The following is a 22,755-nucleotide window of genomic DNA, read 5'->3' on the forward strand; positions in this document are numbered from 1 at the left end:
CAGCAGCTTCAATATTCTTTTGTTTTATGATTTTTATCATCAAATAGTATTTTGCGCTGACTGGTTTGGAACAAATATATTTAAAGAAAAACAAACAAAAAAAATCATAATATCTAAGTTGATGCATGAGTATAGATTTTACCTTATTATCTATAATTGCATAATTTATTTTAAACAATTAGTTTTTAGGTTTGATTGTTGAAGAAATGCTGACTCCACTTGCTCATTTGGGTGCAGTGCACATGAAAATCAGTCCAAAATAATGTGGAGCTAATAGATTCACCAGTTTTACACATGGTTTACAATTCCTTTTAAATCGTTTTGTACATTTTTTTTGATATATTTACTTTTAATAAACTACGCACAAAAGGAACAAATATCATTATTGATTTTTGTTCATTTTGAAACATTTAATTTGTAATCATTTGCGCAGCATTTCTTAGCTTTTTAGTAGCAGCGCCAATTCCATAAACATGCAACAAAACAAACAAACAAAAGATGAGAACTACTCAAAAACATTTTCAAGTTTGTAATCTACTCTAATTGTAATGTTATTGCCAGTATCAATGGTAATTAAATTAAATAGAAGCATCAAAGACTCTTTTATTAAGTAATTCGCATCGTCGTCAATTATGATCTAAATTCGTCGGGAGCATTACGGCTTACAAAAACAATATTTTTGATATCTGCATCTTTCAATAGATAATAACTAGAAAGTATGTACAGTTGAGAATTCATTTCATCTACATCTTTTTATAGGGGTCTGCATTTGTTTATGAAGGAGTTGATGATGTGCGCCACCTTCTCGGGCTCGTTGAGGTGCACATGATGCGTTCCATCAACTTCGTGATATTCAAAGTTTGGATTCTGCCGCAGCACCGCCAGTGCGGAATCATAGTATTTCTTATCCTCATAGTAGGATGCCTGCAGTGCCTTAATGAAGAGATGAGGCGCTGTGATGTGTGATGCCATTTCCAATACTATTTCATTGGAGAGTGTGTAGAACAGCGAGTTCTTTAGGCGATTGTCGCGGGAGAAGTAATACTTGTGAGGCTCGTGGCTGGAGGGTTTGCTGTTGCGCTGTAATAGGTACTTGCAGGCCTCCAAGTCAACGGACTTGTCGGTGCCCTGGTGTAGACGTTCAACCAGTTGATCCCATTCGTAAGCAGGCGGTTCACTGCCGCTGCGTAAGCGACGCTCCAGTTTAAGAGAGTCTGCCAGGCGTTCGGATAGCGCGTTCACAATATGTTTCGGACTACGTATAAGTGGTTTGAGAATGTCCAGGCCAATAAACATATCCACTTTGTCTGGGAATAGGGAGGCGAATACGAAACCATTTATGGAGCTCATTGAATGGGCCATTATGGACACTTTTTTCCAATTGTATTCCTCCATTATCCGCAGCACCAGCTGCACATAATCTATGGAGTGATACATGACACCAGGCGGCAGCCACGAGGAGTGGCCATGACCCGGTGCATCTATGCTGAGAAAGGAGAGGTGTTGGGGCAGTAGCGGTGCGAGTGTGTCAAACGTGCCAGCATTATCCTGCCAACCATGCATGCCTAGAATAGGACGAACATGCTTCGGTCCATACCATTTTCCTGCTATATGTCCCCACGGAACTGGGATGCTAACCTCGTCATACTGCAATATGTGTTCATAGTTCATAGAAATTCAACGTGGAAGTGAAGTAATTATGTTACCTACATGTTTTGTTAGTGTCTTCAACGAAGTGGATGAACTTTGACCGTGTGACAGACGAAAGCTCTGCTGAGTTACATTTGCAAGTTTCTGGAGCAGGCGCAAACTTCTTTGACTTGTCATTTCTTCTGTGTATATTAGGTAAAATTGTGATATTGAATAATATTAGCGCGGAAGTACAGCGTCAGACTTGCTTGCTCACTGTGATGAAATGAAACATCTGATTACATGTTGTGCAGGAGAGATTTATCAAGCTTAATTCAAAATTACGATGGTGAAAGTTGAATACCCTACGATCAAACACGCATACATGTGCATGCTTAACATTATTTATAGCATGGTGATACATAACACTTATATTAAAATTGATATTATAAATAATCGATAATAGGTGATAAATGGAGAAAAATATAATTTATATTCTTACACGGTAACAAATATTAAAATAATTACAAACGGCTTCACAGTTTCATAGCACAACAAACGTATGCAACTATCGGTGCTGTCTTAAATAATCGATAGTTTCAACACTTGTGAAGCTTATTGCTATCATCTCTAGAATTAGATTTCGCTCTCTTGCTCAACCGCCAATCAGCTGTTTGTTTAGTTTATTGTTCTTTAGTTGCCACGGTAATTTTAACTAAACAGTAAATTAGTGTAGAAAATAAAATAAATTTTTATTATCTACGTCTGACTACGCAATTGATGGAAGTGTAAGTATTTCACTGTGCGGGTGTGTGCTGATGACCCGGCAGTGGAAATTGAAACCAAGAGCATGCATCAATCATACACACCTGTTGACCTTGAACTTTGGAGTTGCTGGGTGTTTGGTATTTGATATTCCAGATCTCGAGCACGGCATGGATAATTTAATTTCATGGCACTAATTTTCATTTATATATATAATTTTTTTTTGACAAGCACCGTTTTGTTGTTATTTTTGTTTTAGCTAAACAATGCGCCCGCCGATTTAATTAACGAATCGTAATCGCTTCTAGCTAATCGCGTGCTGATAAGAATACATTTGCCTATTTTATAGGGTTAAACTTTGGAATTAAGCCTATTCATGTTTGTGTTCTGTTCCAGTGAGGATCATGGAGTTTGAATTTAAGGAACATTCTAGTGAAGGCACTGACGGCTCTTCTGAGGAGCTCAATCTCAATCAGCGGTTTCGACATGCGGGCGACCTTACGGGTGAGCCCCCAACGCGAGTTGTAAGTGCGCACTTTGATCTTTGGAATGTGAATCTCAGTTAAAAGTTGTTTTGCAATTTACTTTCAGTTCTCTGAGATCCGCATTAAAGTACCCTGGGGCCACATTGCTGGTAAATGGTATGGTCCCCAGAATGTGCAGCCCATATTGGGTATGCATGGCTGGCAGGATAATGCAGGGACATTCGATATGTTAGTGCCTTTGCTATCGCCAGACGTGGCATTCCTTTCAATAGACTTGCCAGGTCATGGATTGTCTTCACGCTTGCCAGATGGCTGCTATTACAATTCGGTGGATAATCTATATGTGATAAGGCTTATCATGAAGCAATATAAATGGGAGAAGGTGTCACTGGTTGCCCATTCAATGTCTTCCATAATTGCTTTTGTGTTTGCAGCTGTGTTTCCCGATAAAGTAGATATGATAGTTTGCATTGATTCATTGAAACCACACCAGCGCCCCTATCCCGCGGTCATACGAACCATGGAGACACGTCTGGATGAATTTCTGCGGGAAGATGAACGCAATCGTAGCAAAACCGAACCGCCAAGTTATACATACGATGAGCTGCTCGAGCGCGTCTACCTAGCTACCTTTCACTCTGTCAATAAGGACCTCTGCAAACATATACTTGCGCGTAACATCCAGAAGTCGGGCAAGTATCCGGACAAATTCTTCTTCTGCCGCGATCGCCGCTTAAAGTTCTACAATTATGCGATTGGCTCCCAGGAGCTGTGCGTCGAAATGGCTCACCGGATCACGTGTCCCCATTTATTTATCAAGGCATCGCAGTCGACCTATTTTGAGGACAAAAAGAACTACGATGAAGTGCTTGAGGTGCTGTTAAAGAAATCAAACTTCGAGTATGTGGCGGCAAATGGCACGCATCATCTGCACTTGAACAACCCAGAGGACATTATTGGTCCGATCAACAGCTTTATACAACGCTTTGGCCCCGCTGCATCTGCAGCGGCACGTCAAAAGGCTAAGGAAGCCGCTGAGAGCAAACTCTAGAGCTCACTCATCACAGCAACAGCGAAGCAAAAGTTCAGTATAAGGTTGGGTCAATTGGGGCTTATTTATTGTTGCATAAATGATTCTGTGTATCGATGTCACATCACTTAATTTTATATACTTAATTGTTGATTACACTCTTAATGTCTGGCTCTGCCCACTGCTATAAATACACAACGTTTATATACACATACTATATGTAACTATATACCAAAACTTTGTTCGCTACGTTTTGTGTGTTGAAGGATAACGAGGAACTGGTTACACATGCACGCGGCATTGAGTTAATGCAGTTGATGCGCTGCTGTTCGTTGACGTTGTTAACCCTTTGAAGTCACCAATTCCAGTTTGTGGGACTTTTAAGTACGACTTTTTGTTTAAAGGTCAGATTCTTCGTATTTGACATTATATAATAAGGTATAAGCCATTATCTTAATCACATTTGAGGCATATTCTCAGCCTGTTCTCGAGATCTCTTATGTCACCTCTAAATGTTGTTGGGTTAACTCAGCAGATGGGTATTACGTGCGTGTTGCTGAGTTCGTGTTCGCAGTTGACCTACATTTTTGGCTGGTAGAATACGCAGGCGCAGGCGAAAGTGTTATTAACCGAGAAACTTGTTTGGCTAAAAGCAGAGCCACACGGCACATTGGATCGCTTGCATCACATTTTAGACTCTTTCTTGGTATTTATATGTGCTGGTTTCATTTTTTTTCAGTTTTGGGGGTCAACTGTCGGATTTACATTGAAATGACAAATTGAAAACTATATACATATATGTACATACATTTGCGAGCAAAGAGTAAGCAGCAAAAGAGGTGCAAAGCGTTGGACTTGCTGGCCCTGCAGCTTCCACATTTGACTGCATAAATTTCCGTCTGATATTTCTGAAAACTTATATATATATATATGTATATTTAGTTTTTTAAATACAGCTTACCTCGACAAATATGGTTAATTCCTGTGGCCGATCGTTATGGTAACATCTGCTTTACCTTTTGATTAATGAGCCGCCATTAAATGTGGCTCAAAGCGCATAAACTGAGGTATATTATATATTTATGAGATCCATATACATATATAATATGTGCTAAAACTTAAACACTGCAACGTCCTCGCTCAGGGGGAAATAATATATATGTAAATGTGTTGCCCATTGAAATGATTCAGTTTTTTTTGTATTTCAAATATTTATTTTGGTTTAATGCACTCTATTTTATGATATTCTACAACTGTTGTTGAAATGGCTCTACTGCTTGCTTGGATGCGTTGCAATATATTCCAACAGCCTCACAACATGATCGGGAACTGGTGGGGCTGTGGGCAAATGATCGCCAGTTGGGTGGAATCCATTGTCGTCGGCTGTGTAGGTCAGAGTGATCACTTGGCCATCGGGGGAAGTGTAGCGGTAAGAGCCGCTGGCACCATTAACATTGCCAGCTTCCTGGGTTTGGATGCCATTGCTTGTTTCGTATGAATACGCATAGTTGCCCTCCGGATCGGCGGGATCATTCCTTTCGCTCAAAATTTGAGCATCCTTGTCGATGTGGTCGGCCTGGGCGCAGACCAGCAGAGCGGCGATAAGGCAGAGCGACTGCAAAATTAATTTGATTTCAATTAGTTAAAGTTAATATCCTCTTGATGCTCTGCGAGCTGTGCTCGCTACTCACTAGCTTGAACATTATGTTTTACTTGTCTAATTCACACTGTTTGTTTGTCTTTGCGTATCGCAGACTTTTATACTCGAGCTCATCCAAAAAGTTGACTTGATGTAGGCGCTGCGACGCCTCGTCGGCGTCGTTTCTAATCTGCTGTTGAGCTGCTCTGACGACGTGTTGTACTAAATATCAGTTCAGCTTAAGTTGTGTGTGTGCATATTTTAGGCAAATAGCAAATTGTGATTAACTCACATAAAATTCGGGGCAAAACTTAATATATATGTATATATATATATATGTATAAAGGTATTTAGTTTTTATGTGCATAGGCAAGCATATCGATAATATTTTAAACTCATTCAAAGTGGTCTGCTCTGGCTGATGAACCATCAAGATAGTAGCATTTGTTATTGTTTTTAACGAAGAAGCCGTAGGATTAAGCAACATTTTACGATTCAGCTTCATTGAACACTAAACTAGCTTCAATTTGATCAAATTAAATAACAAAACAAAACCAAAAATGAAAAACTAAAAGCCTATTTATCATCACTTTCAATTTCGATTTGGCTGGCCATTCAGCATCGGGCCAAACCAGTTTATTTATTTAATTAGGCAAAAGAAGAATTCTGCACCCAAATTTGGAACAAGTTCGCATTAGCATATAAATATTGTGGCATGACAATAAATTAGTCGCTCGGCGGAGCCTCCATTTTAATAGTTATGTTGCCATGAGCTGAAAGCGATCTTTGCACTTTACAAAGTCGCTAATAAAATGCCCATTTGTTGACGTCTGCTAGTCCATTAGAGCGGATTCTCTTAATCACGTGCACAATCCAAAAGACTTAGAACACAAACTTGCTGAACAGAGATCTAAATCTTGCAATCGGCACATTTGAATTTGAATTGCTAAAATGCCAAGCTAATTTGTATTTTTGAATGTGTATTTAGATGATGGATAATGCATTCTTCGTTCGTATTTAACTTTTATTTTCTTATGACGTGGGCTGTTCAAGATCTTATGGCAGTCGTTGAGAACTGCAATAATTGATATATTGGCTGCTATAAATATTAATGAATTTTATTTCCGGCTTTTAGAGCTATATTTTTACATTTATAATATGCAAAGCCTTAAAATATGTATGCTGACGCCCCTTGGCTGAAATATTTATTTTCACAACTTATAAAGCTCTGAAATGTATAACAAGTTCCTCCATAAAAATAAAAGCATAAAATATAATCGCTGAAAATAAAAAAACATACTAATTGGTGAGACAAATCTTGGCTCGCATGCTTTAAATTCTTATTTCAGCTATGTCGCCATACCAAACAACCAGTTAGAATTGCAAATAAAAAACACACTATGTTCGCTACTATTAGCGAAAAGCAATTTAATGAAGCTATCAAAACTAAAATCTGCAGATGCTAATCACAAATATACTAAAAGATTATAAATCTTCTTTGTATACATAGACATTTATGCTTAAATTTCAGCTACTTATATAATACATATTTTATTTTTCATTTATCTCTTCTTTTTTTGATTTGAATATTTTTAAATATTCATCTCAGATTCATATAACAGATTTATTTAAACTATCCATTAACAGCCTCTAATTGAATCATATTCCAATCACTATAATTGGCTCTAAATGGGGGCAGTGCTGGTCAGTTGGATATATAAGAAACCCTATTAATCTTTTAGTGGTATATTATTTGGTTACCTTTTTCTCTATACGGGCCATAAATAACATCTATGTTTTGTTAGCCCTAGCTGCCAGCAGACAGAACAGAATTCCTCTTATGTAACTTGGTGCTTTGTGTATGCTTCTTGCACACTTTGAATCACAACAACATACAGACTTAATAATGCTAATTATTGTTTAATTACTTCCCTATAGACAATGAAATTAGCACAATTAAACAACTTTTTTGCGCGAGAGGCAAAGAAGCAACACAGGAGGTATAAATTAAATTGAAGAAGCATTAATTATATTTTATGCAAGACATGAAGGAAAGGCCAAAGCATAGTTATTTGTTTTAGTTTTATTCACAGATAGCATTACAACATTTTATCAGCGACTCAGAAACGATTGCATCAATTATAATAACCATTTCTAATAGTCAAACATCTAATTTATAATGGATCATCATGATCTTCAGAGTTCCGTCGTCTGTCTGTCCGTCCAAATGCTTTTTGTGACGACCTTGCGCTTCCAAACATTTCAACAGCTTTTCAAGTTAGACAATTCGCGCCAGCTTCCAAGCGGGCGCGCGCACCTGCCAACTCCAACTGCACATCCACATCCACATCCAAATCGAAGTCGAACTTCAACTACCAATTGGAGCAAGGGGCGCCGCAGGGCTCGAAGGGGAAACACGCACTGAAAGTTGGTAAGTTATTTATATTTGATGCTCTCTTGGTTTTTTTTTGTCTGGTATGCGGTATGATTGTCTCTGTGTTTGCGTTTCTGTTTGTGTAAGCCACAAATAATTTTTGGTTTAGGTGGGAAATAAAGAAATAGAGGTGCATGAGGCAAATGCAAAACTGACACCGAAATTAAAGCATGGAAATAAATTGCTGGCAAATGACTCATGCATTTTAAGGTATTCGGTTATTCGATTATAGTTAACCGCGTTGTTGCTGTTGTTAATGTTTCGATTATGATAATACGATTTTTGGCAATTATTGGTGCCCTCTTCGCCCATATGTAGTTGCCAATTGTCAGTTCGCCAGTTTGCCATTGCTGATGCCATAAAAAACGATTAAAACCCGTTTGCGACACTGAGCCACAGATCCATATTCATATAAAAGCCAGCACGCTGTTGAGAAGAGCAATCAGTTGCAGTTAAAGCATCCGTCCTATAACACTCAAGCCCATCCCAAGTCTTCAGACAAGTTCCAAGTCAAGATGTTTAAATACGTAAGTGCGCACGGCCATGCCTCGCAGAGTTCGCGTTGCTAATCATTAATTACAGGTGCTCTGCCTCGCCCTCATTGGTTGCGCTTGCGCCGACAATATCAACAAGGACGCACAGATTCGCAGCTTCCAGAATGATGCATCCGATGCCGAGGGCAACTATCAGTTTGCCTACGAGACCAGCAATGGTATTCAGGTTCAGGAGGCGGGCAATCCCTCTGGTGTACGTGGCGCCCTTGCCTACGTCTCGCCCGAAGGCGAGCAAATCTCATTGAGCTACACCGCCGATGAGGAGGGCTACCATCCAGTTGGTGACCATCTGCCAACTCCACCTCCCGTTCCGGCTTATGTGCTGCGCGCCATCGAATACATTCGCACACATCCACCAGCACAGAAGGACGAGCAGTAAGATGGCATTGAAATTCCACATCCGCATAGAGAACCAACCAGTCAACCATCATCAACCAACACCAACATCATTCGCACCACTCGTAAATGTGGCAGTCATTGTTATATAGAGACATACATTTTGCATGTTTTAATTAGTTGTAGTTATCGTTAATAAAGCTCGTTGGTAAGTCAACGCGCAAAAAGCAAAAGAATGCTTAAGATCATTTTATCAAAAGCAACGCCAAGTTGGTGGGGTCGACGGGTGACTTGTTTATTTTGACAGTAAGTGCATTACTTCTTTTTCAGTTTTTAAAGCAGCTCAATCAAACACCAGCCTAAAAGTATGCCACGATTCTTGAATTAGCTTCGGAAGTGTCAAAGCGCCCTCTATTGTGGTTTATTTTTCTAAAGTGAGCTAGTGAGCATTGGCAGCGCAGTTGAGAGTAAGGGAGACAGCAAATAACAAAGAATCAAATTGAGTTAAGGCTGTAAGACTAAGCGATGACCTTTAGCCAGATACGAGCTGACGTGGTTAAGATCAGAATAGCATTCTTTTGCTCTTCTATATATATATATATATAAAATTTTACAGAAATGACTCCCATAAATATTCTAAATTCTATTTCAAGTAGATTTGTATTTTATTTGCTATACCAAAGCCAATCTACAGCAACCAGAACAGCAAATCAATTGAGTATTAAGACCTCCAAATTTGATCGGGTCTGGCATTTGCTGCAACCAACATGTGATTGACAAATTGATTGTTTAAACTACAACAAAGTGTTTTCGGGTTAGGCATTGAATGAACCAGCTCAATGATTGACCCAATGACAGACAGCTGCTACAAAAGTGGCTCGTTCAGCCGTCGAGCACAGAGCAAATTGCACGCGTTTTAAACAGCGCACAAGTCGCGTTGCGTCGCTTGCATTGTGGGCGTGCGACTTTATTTACAAACATTGTTATTTTATTTGCTGATGATTTTTTTTGCTTTTTTCTTATTTGCTTTTTTGCACTATTTATTTGTTAATTCATTGACCAGTATGGTCAGCTGTCAGATGTATCTCTAGACTATTTATATACACACTTCGATTGGGGCTTTCTTGGGACACATGTGCCGCCGTGTAGGTTTATGCGCTGCTCTAGTCTTCCAGGCTGGCAGGTTTCTCGTTGTTGTTTATTGCTTTATTTACAATTAAACTTTACCATAGTTGGCATTTGCGGAAATTGCCCAAGGGCGTTCTAGATACAATATGTGTATATATTTTTATTTATAAGTATAAAGACTCGTTTTTCTGGGCTCTGCCGCTGTCCGAGTCTCGTTTTGGTCAATTTATGTTGACATTCTAAAAGGCGTATGTTTTTTGGGGTCTCACGCGATGTCTTTTTATTATGAGGATTTCCCTTCTGCCCGAGAAGCAGAATCTATTAAATAAATCACTTGGCTTACTTTCGTTTTAATAAATTAAACTTTCATTTTATTGAACTATAAAAATGGGTTTGGTTAATTACAATAAAAAGAGTCCAATCAGATTTGTTTTCCACTCAGTTAGGCGCTTGTGCAAAATGTATCTTAAATTAATTAAATTAATTTGTAAACAAATTCTCGTTTCGTGTGCCATTTTTGGAAAGCTTTGCGCAAGGCAGTGCCGCCAACAGAAAACAAACAACAACAAAACAACATCCTCTCTCTGCGTGTGTGTGTTAATGTGTGTGTTAGTTCTTAATGCTCAGGTACGAGGGTCCCACTTGGCGCACGTAGACGCTGCGCTCATTGCTTAGATACGGTGGGCAGCGCACGGTGAGGATGCCATCGGAGGAGAGCTCGGAGCGCACATCGTTGGGATAGTAGCCGCGCGGCAGCACGAACCGCTTGACAATGTGGCGCCCCACAAAGCTGTCGCCGTCCCGCCGCTTCTCGTGCTTGGCTTCCACGACGACCGTGTCGCCGGTTGTCTTCACCGTTATCTCATAGGGCTTGAACAGATGCACATCCACATTGGCCTCGAATCCATCCTTGCCAACGACAACGCGACTCAGATCGGGCGCTGAGCCGACACGGGACAAGCGCTTCCAGTAGGGCACATCCCAGTCGGCGGCCAGATCCCAATCGCGCCACAGGCGACGACGATAATCCCAATAATCCCAATCCGTATTGTTGTTTGTAGCTGGTACCAAAGCCATCTCGACTAGGTGTGTGTGTGTGAGTTGATGTGCTTTCTTTTTGGCAGGACGCAGCAGCGCGTTGCGAATTGTAACGGCTTGGCTTAGATAGGAAAGTTTTCCGTTTCACGTTTCACGATTCGCCGCGTTTTCTGAACGTCCGCACGCGATTTTTGCGCTGAGTAAATTAAGCTCGATACTGACAGCACAGCCGCCTTATATAGAGCTACGCTTCCAGTGGGCTAAGCCAGCAGTCAGCAGCAATGACAACTGTGACGTATGCACCTCCAGCAGCAGCTCGGCAGCGGGCGATCTCGCGACTCGATCTTGATGGGGCTGCTGTAGTTGGTTGGGCTGGTGGGCTAGTGGGCTGCAGTTGTCAGTGGGCCGTCAGCTCAATAGCATTTCCTTGGGGGTATTTGCTATGCCAATGGGCTGAACTGGAAAGCTTCCGCTAAAGTCGCATTTACCTAAGAAACTCATGCTCTGATCAGCTGTGCCAAGAGCATCTCCGTAGACCGAAAACCTAGTCTCCCATAACGTCCAAGCGCACAAAGTTCAACTTAATTACGCAGCATTTCCGCTATTATGTGAGCTATCCATATGTATTTGAAGCTAGCCTAAGCTAAATTAAAAACATTTCTTTAGCGGAAATCCGAAAACAAAGATTTGAAAACGTCGCATAATTCTTTTCACTTTTTTACCAAATACGGCATTGACTTTTTATGCGGATTTTCATTTTCAATTAGCAGAGCTAAGGCTACGGCTGCGGCACAGCTACAGATATAGTCACAGATATAGAGATATTGTATCTGTAGCATGTTCGACGCTTGGATTGAAACATTTGTAGCTTGTTGTCATAACAAAAGGCAATTTGTATGGCGATGTTGTCTGCTAAACGGCTTTTCGGCTTTTGCCATCGATTTGCACCAAAGATTAGCGACAGCAGCAACAACAACAACAACAAGAACCAGCTACATGAACTCATCGTGAATCGCAACATTTATGGGCCTGACCTGCCGACACCCCGTGACCCCGTCTCGCATTTGTGTGTGTGTGTGTGTGTGTGACCCCACCCGTTTATAATTGTATTTTATGTTCTTCTTGTTCTGTTGTTATTGTTGTTGTATCTGCGATAGATTTTGCCAGCGCTTGATAGTAATTATAAAGACAACGGCGACAATTTACATGCCTTGCCCTACAACGTATACACATAGTAGCTATATAAATATATATATATTTGTGTATATTATGTATTTTCGAATGAGTTCAATGAGTTTGTGACTAAGTCAGCAATTGACAGCGCGGTGCACATCAATAGAAACAGATATTCAGCAATTAATTATAAATGTAGCAGAAAGCGAGTGGGTTGTCGCTGCTGCAATAAGAATGACGAGAATTACATTGAATGTCGTTAAATATAAATTAATAACTAAATAAGATTCTAGCTGAATCTTCAATTATTTAATGACAATAATATTTTATGATATGATATTATATTATATGATTTCGAATTCGACTTGTTTAGTCTATATTAATTACTCTATTAATATCTATATAATTTGATCATAAACTCTACTAGAGACATGTATTCACTTGTGTTAAGCATTTGCCTTGTAGCCTAGTGTTGCCGTGAAATGCGCGCGCAAAATTCTCGTTTGAAAATCAATGAAGTGCCGCAGCAGCTACAACAACAATATAAACTAGTGACAATAATGCATTGTAATTATCGGTAAACAATTCTATATAGAAAAAACAACTATGTAATCGACTAATTTGTTTGAGTTTATGGCAAAATCAAATCAAATGCGAAGCAAACGATCCCAACGATCAATGCCAAAGGGTGTGGGTCGCAGTCAGGCACTTTCTTTGCCAGTCGCTTACACAAGATTAACTGATATGTATATAGAAAGCAAATCGAAGTGGATCTCAATTGCTTGGCATGTGGCCACCCACAGGTCAGACGTGTGCAGCTGCCTCTGGGCGGGTGGGTCTCGCTCTGTGTTTGGCTTTGCGCTTGCGGCTGTGGGTGTGGGGTTGCGCGTTTCGAGATGCACCTCTTCGCCTATTAGAGCTGCGGCGCGTGCAATACGCTCACTTGCAGCCAGCTTGTGGCCATAAATGTTCACTCATTTGTTCGCCACATATTTGTCAGCCAGCGGGCAAGCTGCCAGAGGCAGCAGCTACAAAAAGAAATCATTTCAGTCGTTTAATTTTAGTGCATTGACAACACCTCTGCAAAGGGAGGACAGTTCTGTGGTAGTAAATCAATTTAAACGCGTAAGCACTTATATTAAACTAATATTGATTAAACTAAATGAAAACATTATCATAATCTACTGCAGCAGCAGCTAATTGTATTCAATATGAATATTTTATGATGCCGCCTGAAAGTAGGCTACACAAATTTTGAAAACCCGCAGCAATTACGTATACGTAATTACGCGCTCGTTTTGCGTCTACTTAATGAAATTGCTCAACTGAAATGGTGCCAAACTAATTACAGCAAACCAATAAGCGGCGTAAACACAACAATTTAAACGAAATGTAAAGTTTTATGGGGCGCGGCAAATCAATCAGTGCGACATTACACCAGAGCCCAATAGGGGCAGAGTTCATGAGCAGCCCGGACTCAAGTGACGTGCTCTGGTGCTGGCACAAATGCAGTTGCTGGCAAATTGGGTGCACAAAGAAAAAAAAAATAAAGGAAACAAAATTGCGGCCAAGCAGTCGCCAAGGTAGAGACTCTACCACAAAAGGGCAAACGTTTTGTGGTGCAGGCGAACCCAGGAGCAGAGCGTCACAGGCTGCCACAGCCATTGCAATGCGGTGCCATTGCCCAAGTTGAAGACGGAGCCGGCCAGGCTCGGGCGCAACTTAAACTGTAATTGGCCGTGCGAGTGAGCACCATCGTTTCGTCGCCCTCTCACTTTGCCGCCCATTCAGAAAGAATTGTAGCACAGGCCGCAGCTCGAACGTCGAAGTAACTAGAGACATGAATAAAGCCAGCACGTAAAAAGTTTCACTTCTATTTCGAGCAGACAAGAAAATGAACAGAAAGCAGCGCAACTGTGTGTCGAGAGTGCATGACTAGTCATGACTAGTCAGATACTCTACAGATTGCCTACAGTCTGTGCTGAATACAAGACTGAATGTAGAACGACTAGACTGAATTAGTTACTAAAACTACCTCAAAGGATGTTCGATATACAAGGTTCTCTTATAGAAATAGAATTCTATTGTCTACTCTTATCATTAGCATACCCATTTCCTGTCTGCCTAATGCGTACAGGGCATCACAAGTGAAACACATTTCCTTTTGTCCATTCCGGCGTCTCAGTCACGCCCACATTGGTCTTGCACTTGTTTGCATACGTAAGGAAACAAGGATTTATTTATAAGAGCAGCCAGCGAGTGGGCGAGGAGAGCTGCAGCACAGCTGTGCTACGTGCAACATTTTGACGCTCCATTAGTCTATTTTTGTGTTGTGCTATTGAACCCAATACGGAGAGCGAAAGCCGCTGAAATGGAAAGTGAGTGCGGCGCAGTTGGCACAAATGTAATGTGCGATGCGGTCTTTGATGCGCGCTGTCTACAGCACCTGTCACGGCGGGTGAGGCATGGGGGAGGGAGTTAAAGGTTGTGTCGCATCGCCAGTGTCACTGCAACTCATTTGAAATTCCAATACGGAAAGGTGACGTCGTATCCTTGGTATGTCCAGGGCCAGGAGAGCCGCAGCCAGCAGCAGCAGCAGCAGCCAGGGCTTGCAGCTTATATGCATGCAAAAGCTGGCGAAAGGACATGCCGCTTGACTGTCGTCCTTTTTGCTTAAAGGTCACAATTTGTGTCTTCCCTCACTTTGCACTTGAAATTTTTGAGTTTGACGTTGGAAATTTGTTTCGAGTGTCCGCGTGGAAAATTAATGCGAGTGTCAAGTTTTCGTTTATGGCATGAAGGACATATGGCACAGCACATGTCCTTGTCTCAGCCCAAGGCCAGATATGTGCAATCTGTAAGCATTCAATACACATATACAGTAAAAGTTGAAGTTGTTTTTGTTACACATTCATTTATTGAATTCTCAAGTTTAAATATGTTTACGATTTAGCTGAAGTTTGTCTTTATGATATGCCTGGCGTTGCTAAAGTATGCAGTAACGAATTTGTAGTGTGCTTAAGAAGAAGATGATATCGAAAATAAGTCTAATCTATGCAATAATAATCAGAGCCTGCAAGCTCCACACATATATATATGTATATATATAATAGATATGAGATATGTGCTAAGAGTTCAACGTTTTTGGTTTGCTACATTTGCCATGTTATTGGGAGAGAGAGCTCTTAAGTTAACTATATCGATTATGATTGACATCAAGTAACAACTAACTGTTAATGGGCGCATGCCGTAGAGAAATCCATTCTCATGCGACTACGCCAAATATGTTGAAATATGCAGTTATAATTCAGTTTTTGTGTTTAAATATATAAATATATATATATGTAGTTTTATATAGTATTCGTGGTACTAAGAGAACGAGCATATATAATACGAGTATGATATATCATGTTTGTAGTTCTAGTTCATACTAAACTCTGAAAGTGCAAACAGCTACGATTTTCATTTATTTTTTTGTGTTTTCGCTTCGTTTATATATAAAATTCTCATTTTTCTAAATTGTATTTTAGTTTTTCTTGTTTTTTTTTCAACATTTAGAATACGTTAAGAACACGGAAATATTACGTGGGGCATCATCAAATCGTAAACGAATCAGTTTTATTTGTTTTGTCTAGTTGCAGTTTTCAACAAAATTTCCATTTCGATAAGCAGCTGCATAGGGCGCAAGGACCATGAATGTCCTTCTTCTTCTTCATCTTGTTATTGTTGTTGTTATATGTTTCACTTTTCATAACCTCCGAGAACTGTACCAGAACCCACTCCAACACTTGCCGACATTGTCGAAAAGTTTCTGCAATTTTTGTTAGTTCTTCATTTGCTGTGCTATAAAAAACTTTTCCTTTTTTTCCATCCAAAATAAGAAACTTTTCATGTGTGTGTGTGTGGGGGTGTGGGAGAGCTGCTTCAGCAATGTGTGCCGTTGTTTGGCTGTGCCTTAAAGTTGCCCATATTTTCAAGTACAAGTATGTATAATATAGTATATATAATATATATATAAGGTATATATAAATAGTAATCTGTTTGTTCTGCTTTATAGGTATCAAAAAATTCGTATAAAAAACGTTTGCTTAACAAATTCGCATTATTTTCGTTAAAAAATCTCTGGCTTTAAAAATTGTGTATTGTATTTTAGTTGCTTTACGATTATTAAGAATTCCAAAAAACAATTTCGGTGTGTGCTGGTGTGTCTGTGTGTGCGCTTGTGTGTGTTTTGTTCAAGCGGCCTTTGCTGCAAATGAAGCCTGCCGCACGAATCTCTATGCAAATTCCTGTTGCCAGCCTTAAAACCACTTTGCCATGTGTGTGTGTGTGCGTATCTGTGTGTGTGAGTCGCGTGTGCCACGCCTCCTGCTTTGTGGTTATACGCCTAGTAGGTAATGCGTCCCAGGCGCGTTGCAGGCAACGTCGTTGGCTCCGAGCTGGGCAGCTCGCCGCAACGCTGCAGCCAGCTCCAGGCCTGGCCGCAGAGCACACCGACTCTGGCCAACATTCAGAAACAGTTGCTGCGACGCTTCGACGCCGACGTCGATGTCATTGAGACCGAAGCGGTTGTTGTTGTTGCTGTTGCTGTTGCTGTTGCCGTTGCTGCTAGTCTTGTCGTTGCTGGCAGCAACGCGGCCGCGTTCTATGATTTCTTAAGCTGCCCAACGGCCGCACGGCTGGGAGCTGCGCCATGGTTGGAGCATTTGGGCGTACGCGTCTTCTTTACCAGGAAACAGGTGAGAAACTCAATGGGCGAGGGCACCTTTTGCAGACTCTCCTCGGAGCTGGAGAACGACTGATGGCATTCGGTGCGCGCGTTGCTGCACTTGCTCCTGCCACTGGCGCCGGGTCCATCCATCTCCAAGGCATGCCGATAGTAGTTCTTGCAGCACTTCTTGGATAGATTGTACATGCGCACGGTGCGATCGATGTTCTCATCATCCTCCTCCTCGCCGGCCTTCAGATTCAGGCCCAGTCCACCCACGCCCACGTCATGTGAGTTCGACTTCACCATGTTGGCAGTGTGTGCTTGTTGTTGTTGCTTTTGCTGCTGCACCTGCTCATTGCTGAGCTCCTGCTGTTCCAGCTGCAAGCTGTGCTGCTCCTGCTGCAACTTCTGCTGCTGCTCCGTCTCTGACTCCTGCTCCTCCTCCAGATTGTTCTCGGAGTCATCGTAAAACTTGTAGCTGCGATAGCGCGCATGTCGTCCCTGCCAGTCCGCGCGTCCTGTCCAGTCCGTGCTGGCTGGCAGCGACAGCTGTATGGTGGGCGTGCGATAGTATTGACGGTGCGGATGGAAGCCCAGACCGAAGTCATCCAGATAGGACTGTGTATGAATGTTGTCCAGCTCGTCGGCAACGCTCAGCAAAAATGGCAGCGTCGACATGGTCTCCTTGTAGATTGTGCGTCGTATGTTGAGCAAAATGTGCTTAGAAAGTCAAGGAATTTGCTTTCTTTCGAATCTTGCCTCAAGTGAAGAACTTTCAATTTGCAATTCGCAATTCGCGCTGGCCTGGTTTGTTTTCACTTTTCAGGCGGACGGCGCTGGAAATGTGTAGGTATCTCTGTATCTATGCTACGGCGGGGGCATATATACACATGCACATACGCAAACACAAACACAAACACAAACACAATCGTACACACAGTAACAGAACACAAACTGCACTTGTTTGCTTTTACTTTGCTTTGCTAAACTTCTGCACTCGGCCGAGGCGCTGGCTCTGGCTCTGGCTCTGGCTCTAGCTCTGGCTGGCTGGCTGGCTGGCTCCGCTCGCAGGCAGCTGCACGGACTCGAAACTGAAACAGAACTGAAAGCTGAACTCACGAAACGAAATGCAATTTACCAGCGCTGCACGAAGGGCGATTATGTTGCTACAACATCATCATCATCGCCATCATACATGTGCGGAAACTCCTTCGGCTCTCTCTCTCTCTCTCTCGCTCTATCCCTCTCACTCTCACTCTCTCCCTCTCTCACTCACTCGGCAACTGGTCACGCGCTCACGACATGTAGACGATGTCGGCACGAAGTGCAGCGAAAAACCCAAATAAAAACAACCCCAACCCTACACACTCACACACACACACACACACACACTTGGAAAGCCCCACAAGCCAGTGCAGCTACTAGATTTGGGGCTACGCTTGGTTTATGTTTTGATTTTGCACGTACAACGCGGCGTATGCGTGTTATTATGGTACGCCCGCATAGTGCGCGGTTTAGGGGCCCTTGCCTTGAATACGCTGCTGGAATTTTCCGAGCGCGTTTTCGCGCCTTATTGTCATTACTTTTCCACGTTCTTTTTTGGTTTTGTTTGTTTTTGTTTTGCTTCTCGTAGCCATTTGGCCTCCAGCAATGCAGGCTGCATCGCGTCCCTGGCTTGTCTTGTACGAAGGACAACGACTGCCGCTGCGATTGTGTGCAGCATCTGTGTGTGTGTGGGCGTGGGTGTGTGTATGGGCCTTGTTAGCTTAATGCGCAATAATTCATTTCGGGGAATTATTGTGCAGGTGGCGAACGCTGACATTAAGTGGAATTCGTTGGCAAATGCAATTGAATTTTGTGACCGAGCCAAGTGCAGTCAATTGATTGTGAAAATCTGCAGAATTTGTTGATAAGACCTTAACTATGAACTAAAATAACTATTGAAATGACTTCACTTTGATGAATGTGATTTAAAAGAGTCTTGCAATATAGACTTGCCAAATGTAGTTCAATAATGGGAAGAAATCTTAGTCCATATGTTAATTTCTATATCAATATCAATATCAATATCTATAACAATATTCATATCTCTGGATGGATATATGTTTCATAAAGCAATTCTTATATATATTATTACTTCTATCATCGCACAGTTTCTTGCAATTATGTTGTTTCGAGTTGAAAGTATATCTGCATAAAGCAGAGCCTCGCCTCAGCCCACAAATTGCCTACATTATTCATGGCCAACATGAACTGCACAAATCCGAAAATCCCAACCAATTGGCTCCAGTTCAGGAGATGTGCTCTATGAGAGCTGCTCTTATGGGGTCAAACTGCAGAACAGTCAACGAAATGGGCCTGGCAATTATGCAGAATTGCTTTGCTGCAGGGCACACATCAGGCACAAGAGCAACAACGACGAGCAGTAGGAAATGCGAAATGAAAAACTATACCATGCAAACACACACACTTATGGAAAGGGAGAGATAGAGAGCGACATATGTGACTGAGCTGTCTGGCAGTTAGAGACACTTAAGCCTGCGGTGAGCGGCTGTCGTTGGTGCCACGTATTGAGAGCAATAGGCAGGAAGGGGGAAGGGGCGGGGCGGGGCAGACAAACAGACAGGATTAGAGGCAAACAGAAGAAGAGTGAGTCGAGGTGCAGCACATAAATCTTTTAGCACTCTATATGACACAGTTTTTCGCCAACATGCCGGGGGCTCTGGACTGACTGCTCATCAATCGGACGTTCGCTGGCTCGCTCGCTTTGACCCCTCGACAGCTGTCCATGTACCTTGGAGTGCCTGCGCCTCTAGACGATGACAGGCTGGTGATAAGCGGACGGGACAGGAAAGGGGCTGCGGTAGGTCACTTGAACATGTTGTGACTGCTACAGGCTGCTGTTGCTGCTGCTGCCATTGTTCTATGGAGTGCCACACACGCGAGCGGCAGCAGCGACAGCAGACAGTGGCTCGTATTACTCATACGACACGACGTTGGCCTCATTCGCAGGTCATTTAATTCATTTAATTGCATTTAATACCTTGCACATTTGGTGCTATTTGGGGGCACGCACTCAACACCCACCTGGGTTCATGACTTGAAATATTTATGGCAATAGCCAAGCAAATTGCAAGTTGCAAGCATAATACAAATTAGAAATGCATTCCGAAACGCGCATAAGCAAAGTTACGCCTTGCATGTCCTTGTGCCAGTTGCCAGTTGCCAGTTGCCAGTTGCCAGCTGGCAGCGCGGTCTTTGACTCAGCGACTGACGGACTGACTGACTGACTGATGGACTGATAGACTGGCAGCTCGTATCAAATTATCTATAAATTGGAATTGCCATCGCATGCCATCGATGAGGATATATATATATATATTTGCATAGCGTGCTGCCGAGTAACATTTGATTGTTTTTTATTGGACCAGCTTTATGGGCAGGCAGTCTCCTGTCGTGTGAAATTTCATACATCATTTTATCAAATGCCACAGATTTCAATATGTTTGTTTTTGCGAGCAAACTGAAGGGGCATATTGGTTTTGAGCATACATATGCGACAGAGAGAAGAGCTCAGCAGTAAGACAACACCTTGGTTAACACACAATGAGGTATAAGTCTAAGCGTTTTGGAGTCAAATTATAGATTGATTGAAACTATAGTTTAAAGGCATCCGAGTTTTGGAGTATCTTTAAGTCGTTCATCCTTTTTTTTGTAAGTCGACCGGGACACATGCAATCAATTTGTGGAACACAAACTGTTTCTTTGCCTTGGGTATTTACACGAGATTTGAATTTAATTTTCAGGTCACACAAAAGGGGGACACACTGTACGTGTGTGTGTGTGCGAGTGTGCAGCGAGGATGTGCTTGCTTCGTAGTCAAGTGGCAAGCGAGGCATAAAAAATGCAATAAATATTTAAATTACGATATCAGCGAGCTGCACGCAAATAAGAAACTGGGTTCAGGGCCCTTCAAAAACTAGGCTAACTGTGGATAATGTTACAAAATAATTAAAAACAAAACACTCTCAAGACAAGCTGCGGAGGCGACGCAAAAAGGGTGCTGATACTTAAAAAGAGAGTAGGGAGTTATAGATGTGTGGGTAACTGTAGGTGCCATTAAAAAATTTCAACTTACTTTAAAAATTGCATTCACACTTTTTTATGTAAATTTACTCTATGAACACGGTTTTTATTTTTAATGCAAATTAAAATGAGCTTAGTGAAAATGAAAAATTAATAACAATTTCATGATTTGCACAAATATTAATCATTTGTGGTCGAGTCACAGTTGCTGTTATTGAACTCACCCAATGATCAGCAAGCAACAACTTTGCGCTCGACTGCCTAATACTTGTTCGCAGTTAAAAGGCAGTTAAATGGTTTCAAAAATCTTGCCTCAATGGCCGGACTTAAGTTAAGGTCTATCTATGAAGGAGGCCATCTCTGATCTGCCTGATAATTTGACGATTTTGATTATAAAACTCAGAAAGGTGTTTTCTATTTTTCGTTTTAAACGCTTCATAAAGTAAGGGTTGTTAGGCAGACAAACTGACGGACGGACAACAACACGTGCTTCGCGAACATTGCGGCAGTCAGAAGCAAGGTGCAGCAATATTGCTGCACCAGCAGCACAGACAGGCCACTAAAGGAGAGGCTGCTGCCTAGTACTGTGGCATGCTCAACCAGGCTCAGTCATGTGGCAGACTCAAAAGCAAATAACTTCAATGTCATATCAACCGATATACCCTCTTTTAATTCGTGAACGAGTATAAACACTCAGCTACAAGCGATACAAACAAATGTAATTCAAATCATTCATTTTATTCATTTCGCAGCTCCCGTTGGCTTAGCTTTAATTGGCGCCGCGTTTTGCATTTGCATTTGTTTAATATTTAAAGCTCAACATTTTTGCACAATATCTATGACGGCAACAACAACAAGCGCGAAGCCATTTGGATGAACAACAACAACTGTAAATTTACAACAAAAATCGTGTCAAGTTCAGCAAAAGCTTCACCCATTGTTGTTGTTGTAAGTCTCATATATAAAATTCGTGGCACGCACAAAGCCAAAAAAAGAAAAAACCTGTTAATGCGTTTGCCTCTTGTCAAGTGCACCCACGCGGCGCCTAAAGAAACAGAGAGATAGCGAGAGCGAAAGCGAGAGCGAGAGAGACCGGACCACTAGAGTTGCCGCGCTGCAAGAGCGAAGCTAAGACGAAATCTTGTAGTTGGCAGCAGCTGAACTGAAGTTGTCTCTTAGGCAGGCCTTAAGAGGGAACGCGCTGCAGACCTGACCTTAAAAACCAGGTGCCAGAAAAGGATAAGACATAATCTAATTCACGTTTAAATGATAAGCGTATCAGCTGAACTACTCTGTTAAGCTTCAGCTCGCTTCAAGCCTTGCCTAATGCTATGCTAATGAACGCAATTATAAAGTAAACTTTAAAGTTTAAATATGCATAAAAAATGAATAGACAAAAAAAAAAGAAAATAGTTGCACTAATTTGCTAATGGGTCGTACATATCTTTTATAACCAAATTACACAAAAACAACGTCTTACTCATCAGCAGCAGCAACAACTAAACTTGCAGCATCATTAAAGACTCGGGATGCGACAAGCTCTGCGAGCTGCCGATGTTTAACCGTTCGCTCGCTCTCTCTCTCTGTCTGCCTCTCTCTCTCTCTGAACACAAGGCATAGGGCGACTACCTATGCAGACTGATCGCTGGCGGGGCGTACAAGAGAGTGGAAGGGTGGGGACATATGTATGTAGCTTAAAGTGCTCGCGGCCCATAAGCTCAGCGGCGTTTCGCTCAGAGCTTGACTT

At 41.8% G+C, this 22,755-nt stretch overlaps 6 protein-coding genes and 1 long non-coding RNA gene across 9 annotated transcripts; 2 read left to right on the forward strand and 5 right to left on the reverse strand.

The window, feature by feature from the left end:
• Positions 1 to 595: 595 nt before the first annotated feature.
• LOC111601699 (probable serine hydrolase) lies at positions 596 to 2,598 on the reverse strand. 2 transcript variants are annotated; one of them, XM_023318415.2, is made up of 3 exons: positions 2,499 to 2,598; positions 1,711 to 1,832; positions 596 to 1,647 (listed from the first exon to the last, which is right to left on the reverse strand). In XM_023318415.2, exons 1-3 carry the CDS (start codon positions 2,596 to 2,598, stop codon positions 754 to 756), a joined length of 1,116 nt encoding a protein of 371 aa, XP_023174183.1. In that variant the 3' UTR covers positions 596 to 753. The 2 variants fall into 2 exon arrangements, with proteins under 2 accessions (XP_023174183.1, XP_030080541.1); XM_030224681.1 differs by lacking the exon at positions 2,499 to 2,598 and having other exon boundaries at positions 597 to 1,647; positions 1,707 to 1,754.
• Positions 2,272 to 4,028, forward strand: LOC111601700 (probable serine hydrolase). 2 transcript variants are annotated; one of them, XM_023318416.2, is made up of 3 exons: positions 2,272 to 2,417; positions 2,791 to 2,918; positions 2,986 to 4,028. In XM_023318416.2, exons 2-3 carry the CDS (start codon positions 2,799 to 2,801, stop codon positions 3,928 to 3,930), a joined length of 1,065 nt encoding a protein of 354 aa, XP_023174184.1. In that variant the 5' UTR covers positions 2,272 to 2,417; positions 2,791 to 2,798; the 3' UTR covers positions 3,931 to 4,028. The 2 variants fall into 2 exon arrangements, with proteins under 2 accessions (XP_023174184.1, XP_023174185.1); XM_023318417.1 differs by having other exon boundaries at positions 2,290 to 2,334.
• Positions 4,029 to 4,117: 89 nt separating this feature from the next.
• LOC111601701 lies at positions 4,118 to 5,103 on the reverse strand. The gene is made up of 3 exons (XR_002751570.2): positions 4,871 to 5,103; positions 4,718 to 4,817; positions 4,118 to 4,661 (listed from the first exon to the last, which is right to left on the reverse strand). It is a non-coding gene; the product is annotated as an uncharacterized LOC111601701 (long non-coding RNA).
• A 76-nt stretch (positions 5,104 to 5,179) lies between these two features.
• LOC111601679 (pupal cuticle protein Edg-78E) lies at positions 5,180 to 5,612 on the reverse strand. The gene is made up of 2 exons (XM_023318378.1): positions 5,601 to 5,612; positions 5,180 to 5,524 (listed from the first exon to the last, which is right to left on the reverse strand). The coding sequence occupies exons 1-2, from the start codon at positions 5,610 to 5,612 to the stop codon at positions 5,180 to 5,182; spliced, it is 357 nt and encodes a 118-aa protein (XP_023174146.1).
• Positions 5,613 to 8,497: 2,885 nt separating this feature from the next.
• Positions 8,498 to 8,926, forward strand: LOC111601717 (pupal cuticle protein Edg-78E). Its single transcript, XM_023318438.1, has 2 exons — positions 8,498 to 8,509; positions 8,565 to 8,926. The coding sequence occupies exons 1-2, from the start codon at positions 8,498 to 8,500 to the stop codon at positions 8,913 to 8,915; spliced, it is 363 nt and encodes a 120-aa protein (XP_023174206.1). The 3' UTR covers positions 8,916 to 8,926.
• A 1,422-nt stretch (positions 8,927 to 10,348) lies between these two features.
• Positions 10,349 to 11,256, reverse strand: LOC111601696 (heat shock protein 27). Its single transcript, XM_023318412.2, has one exon. The coding sequence runs from the start codon at positions 11,075 to 11,077 to the stop codon at positions 10,610 to 10,612; it is 468 nt and encodes a 155-aa protein (XP_023174180.1). The 5' UTR covers positions 11,078 to 11,256; the 3' UTR covers positions 10,349 to 10,609.
• Positions 11,257 to 16,255: 4,999 nt separating this feature from the next.
• LOC111601673 (probable serine/threonine-protein kinase DDB_G0280133) lies at positions 16,256 to 17,862 on the reverse strand. Its single transcript, XM_023318368.2, has one exon. The coding sequence runs from the start codon at positions 17,598 to 17,600 to the stop codon at positions 16,857 to 16,859; it is 744 nt and encodes a 247-aa protein (XP_023174136.2). The 5' UTR covers positions 17,601 to 17,862; the 3' UTR covers positions 16,256 to 16,856.
• Positions 17,863 to 22,755: the final 4,893 nt, after the last annotated feature.

This window comes from Drosophila hydei, unplaced genomic scaffold (genome assembly GCF_003285905.1).
Source record: "Drosophila hydei strain 15085-1641.00,03,60 unplaced genomic scaffold, DhydRS2 tig00000001-arrow-pilon, whole genome shotgun sequence".
In the NCBI taxonomy this organism is placed as follows: Eukaryota; Metazoa; Arthropoda; class Insecta; order Diptera; family Drosophilidae; genus Drosophila; species Drosophila hydei.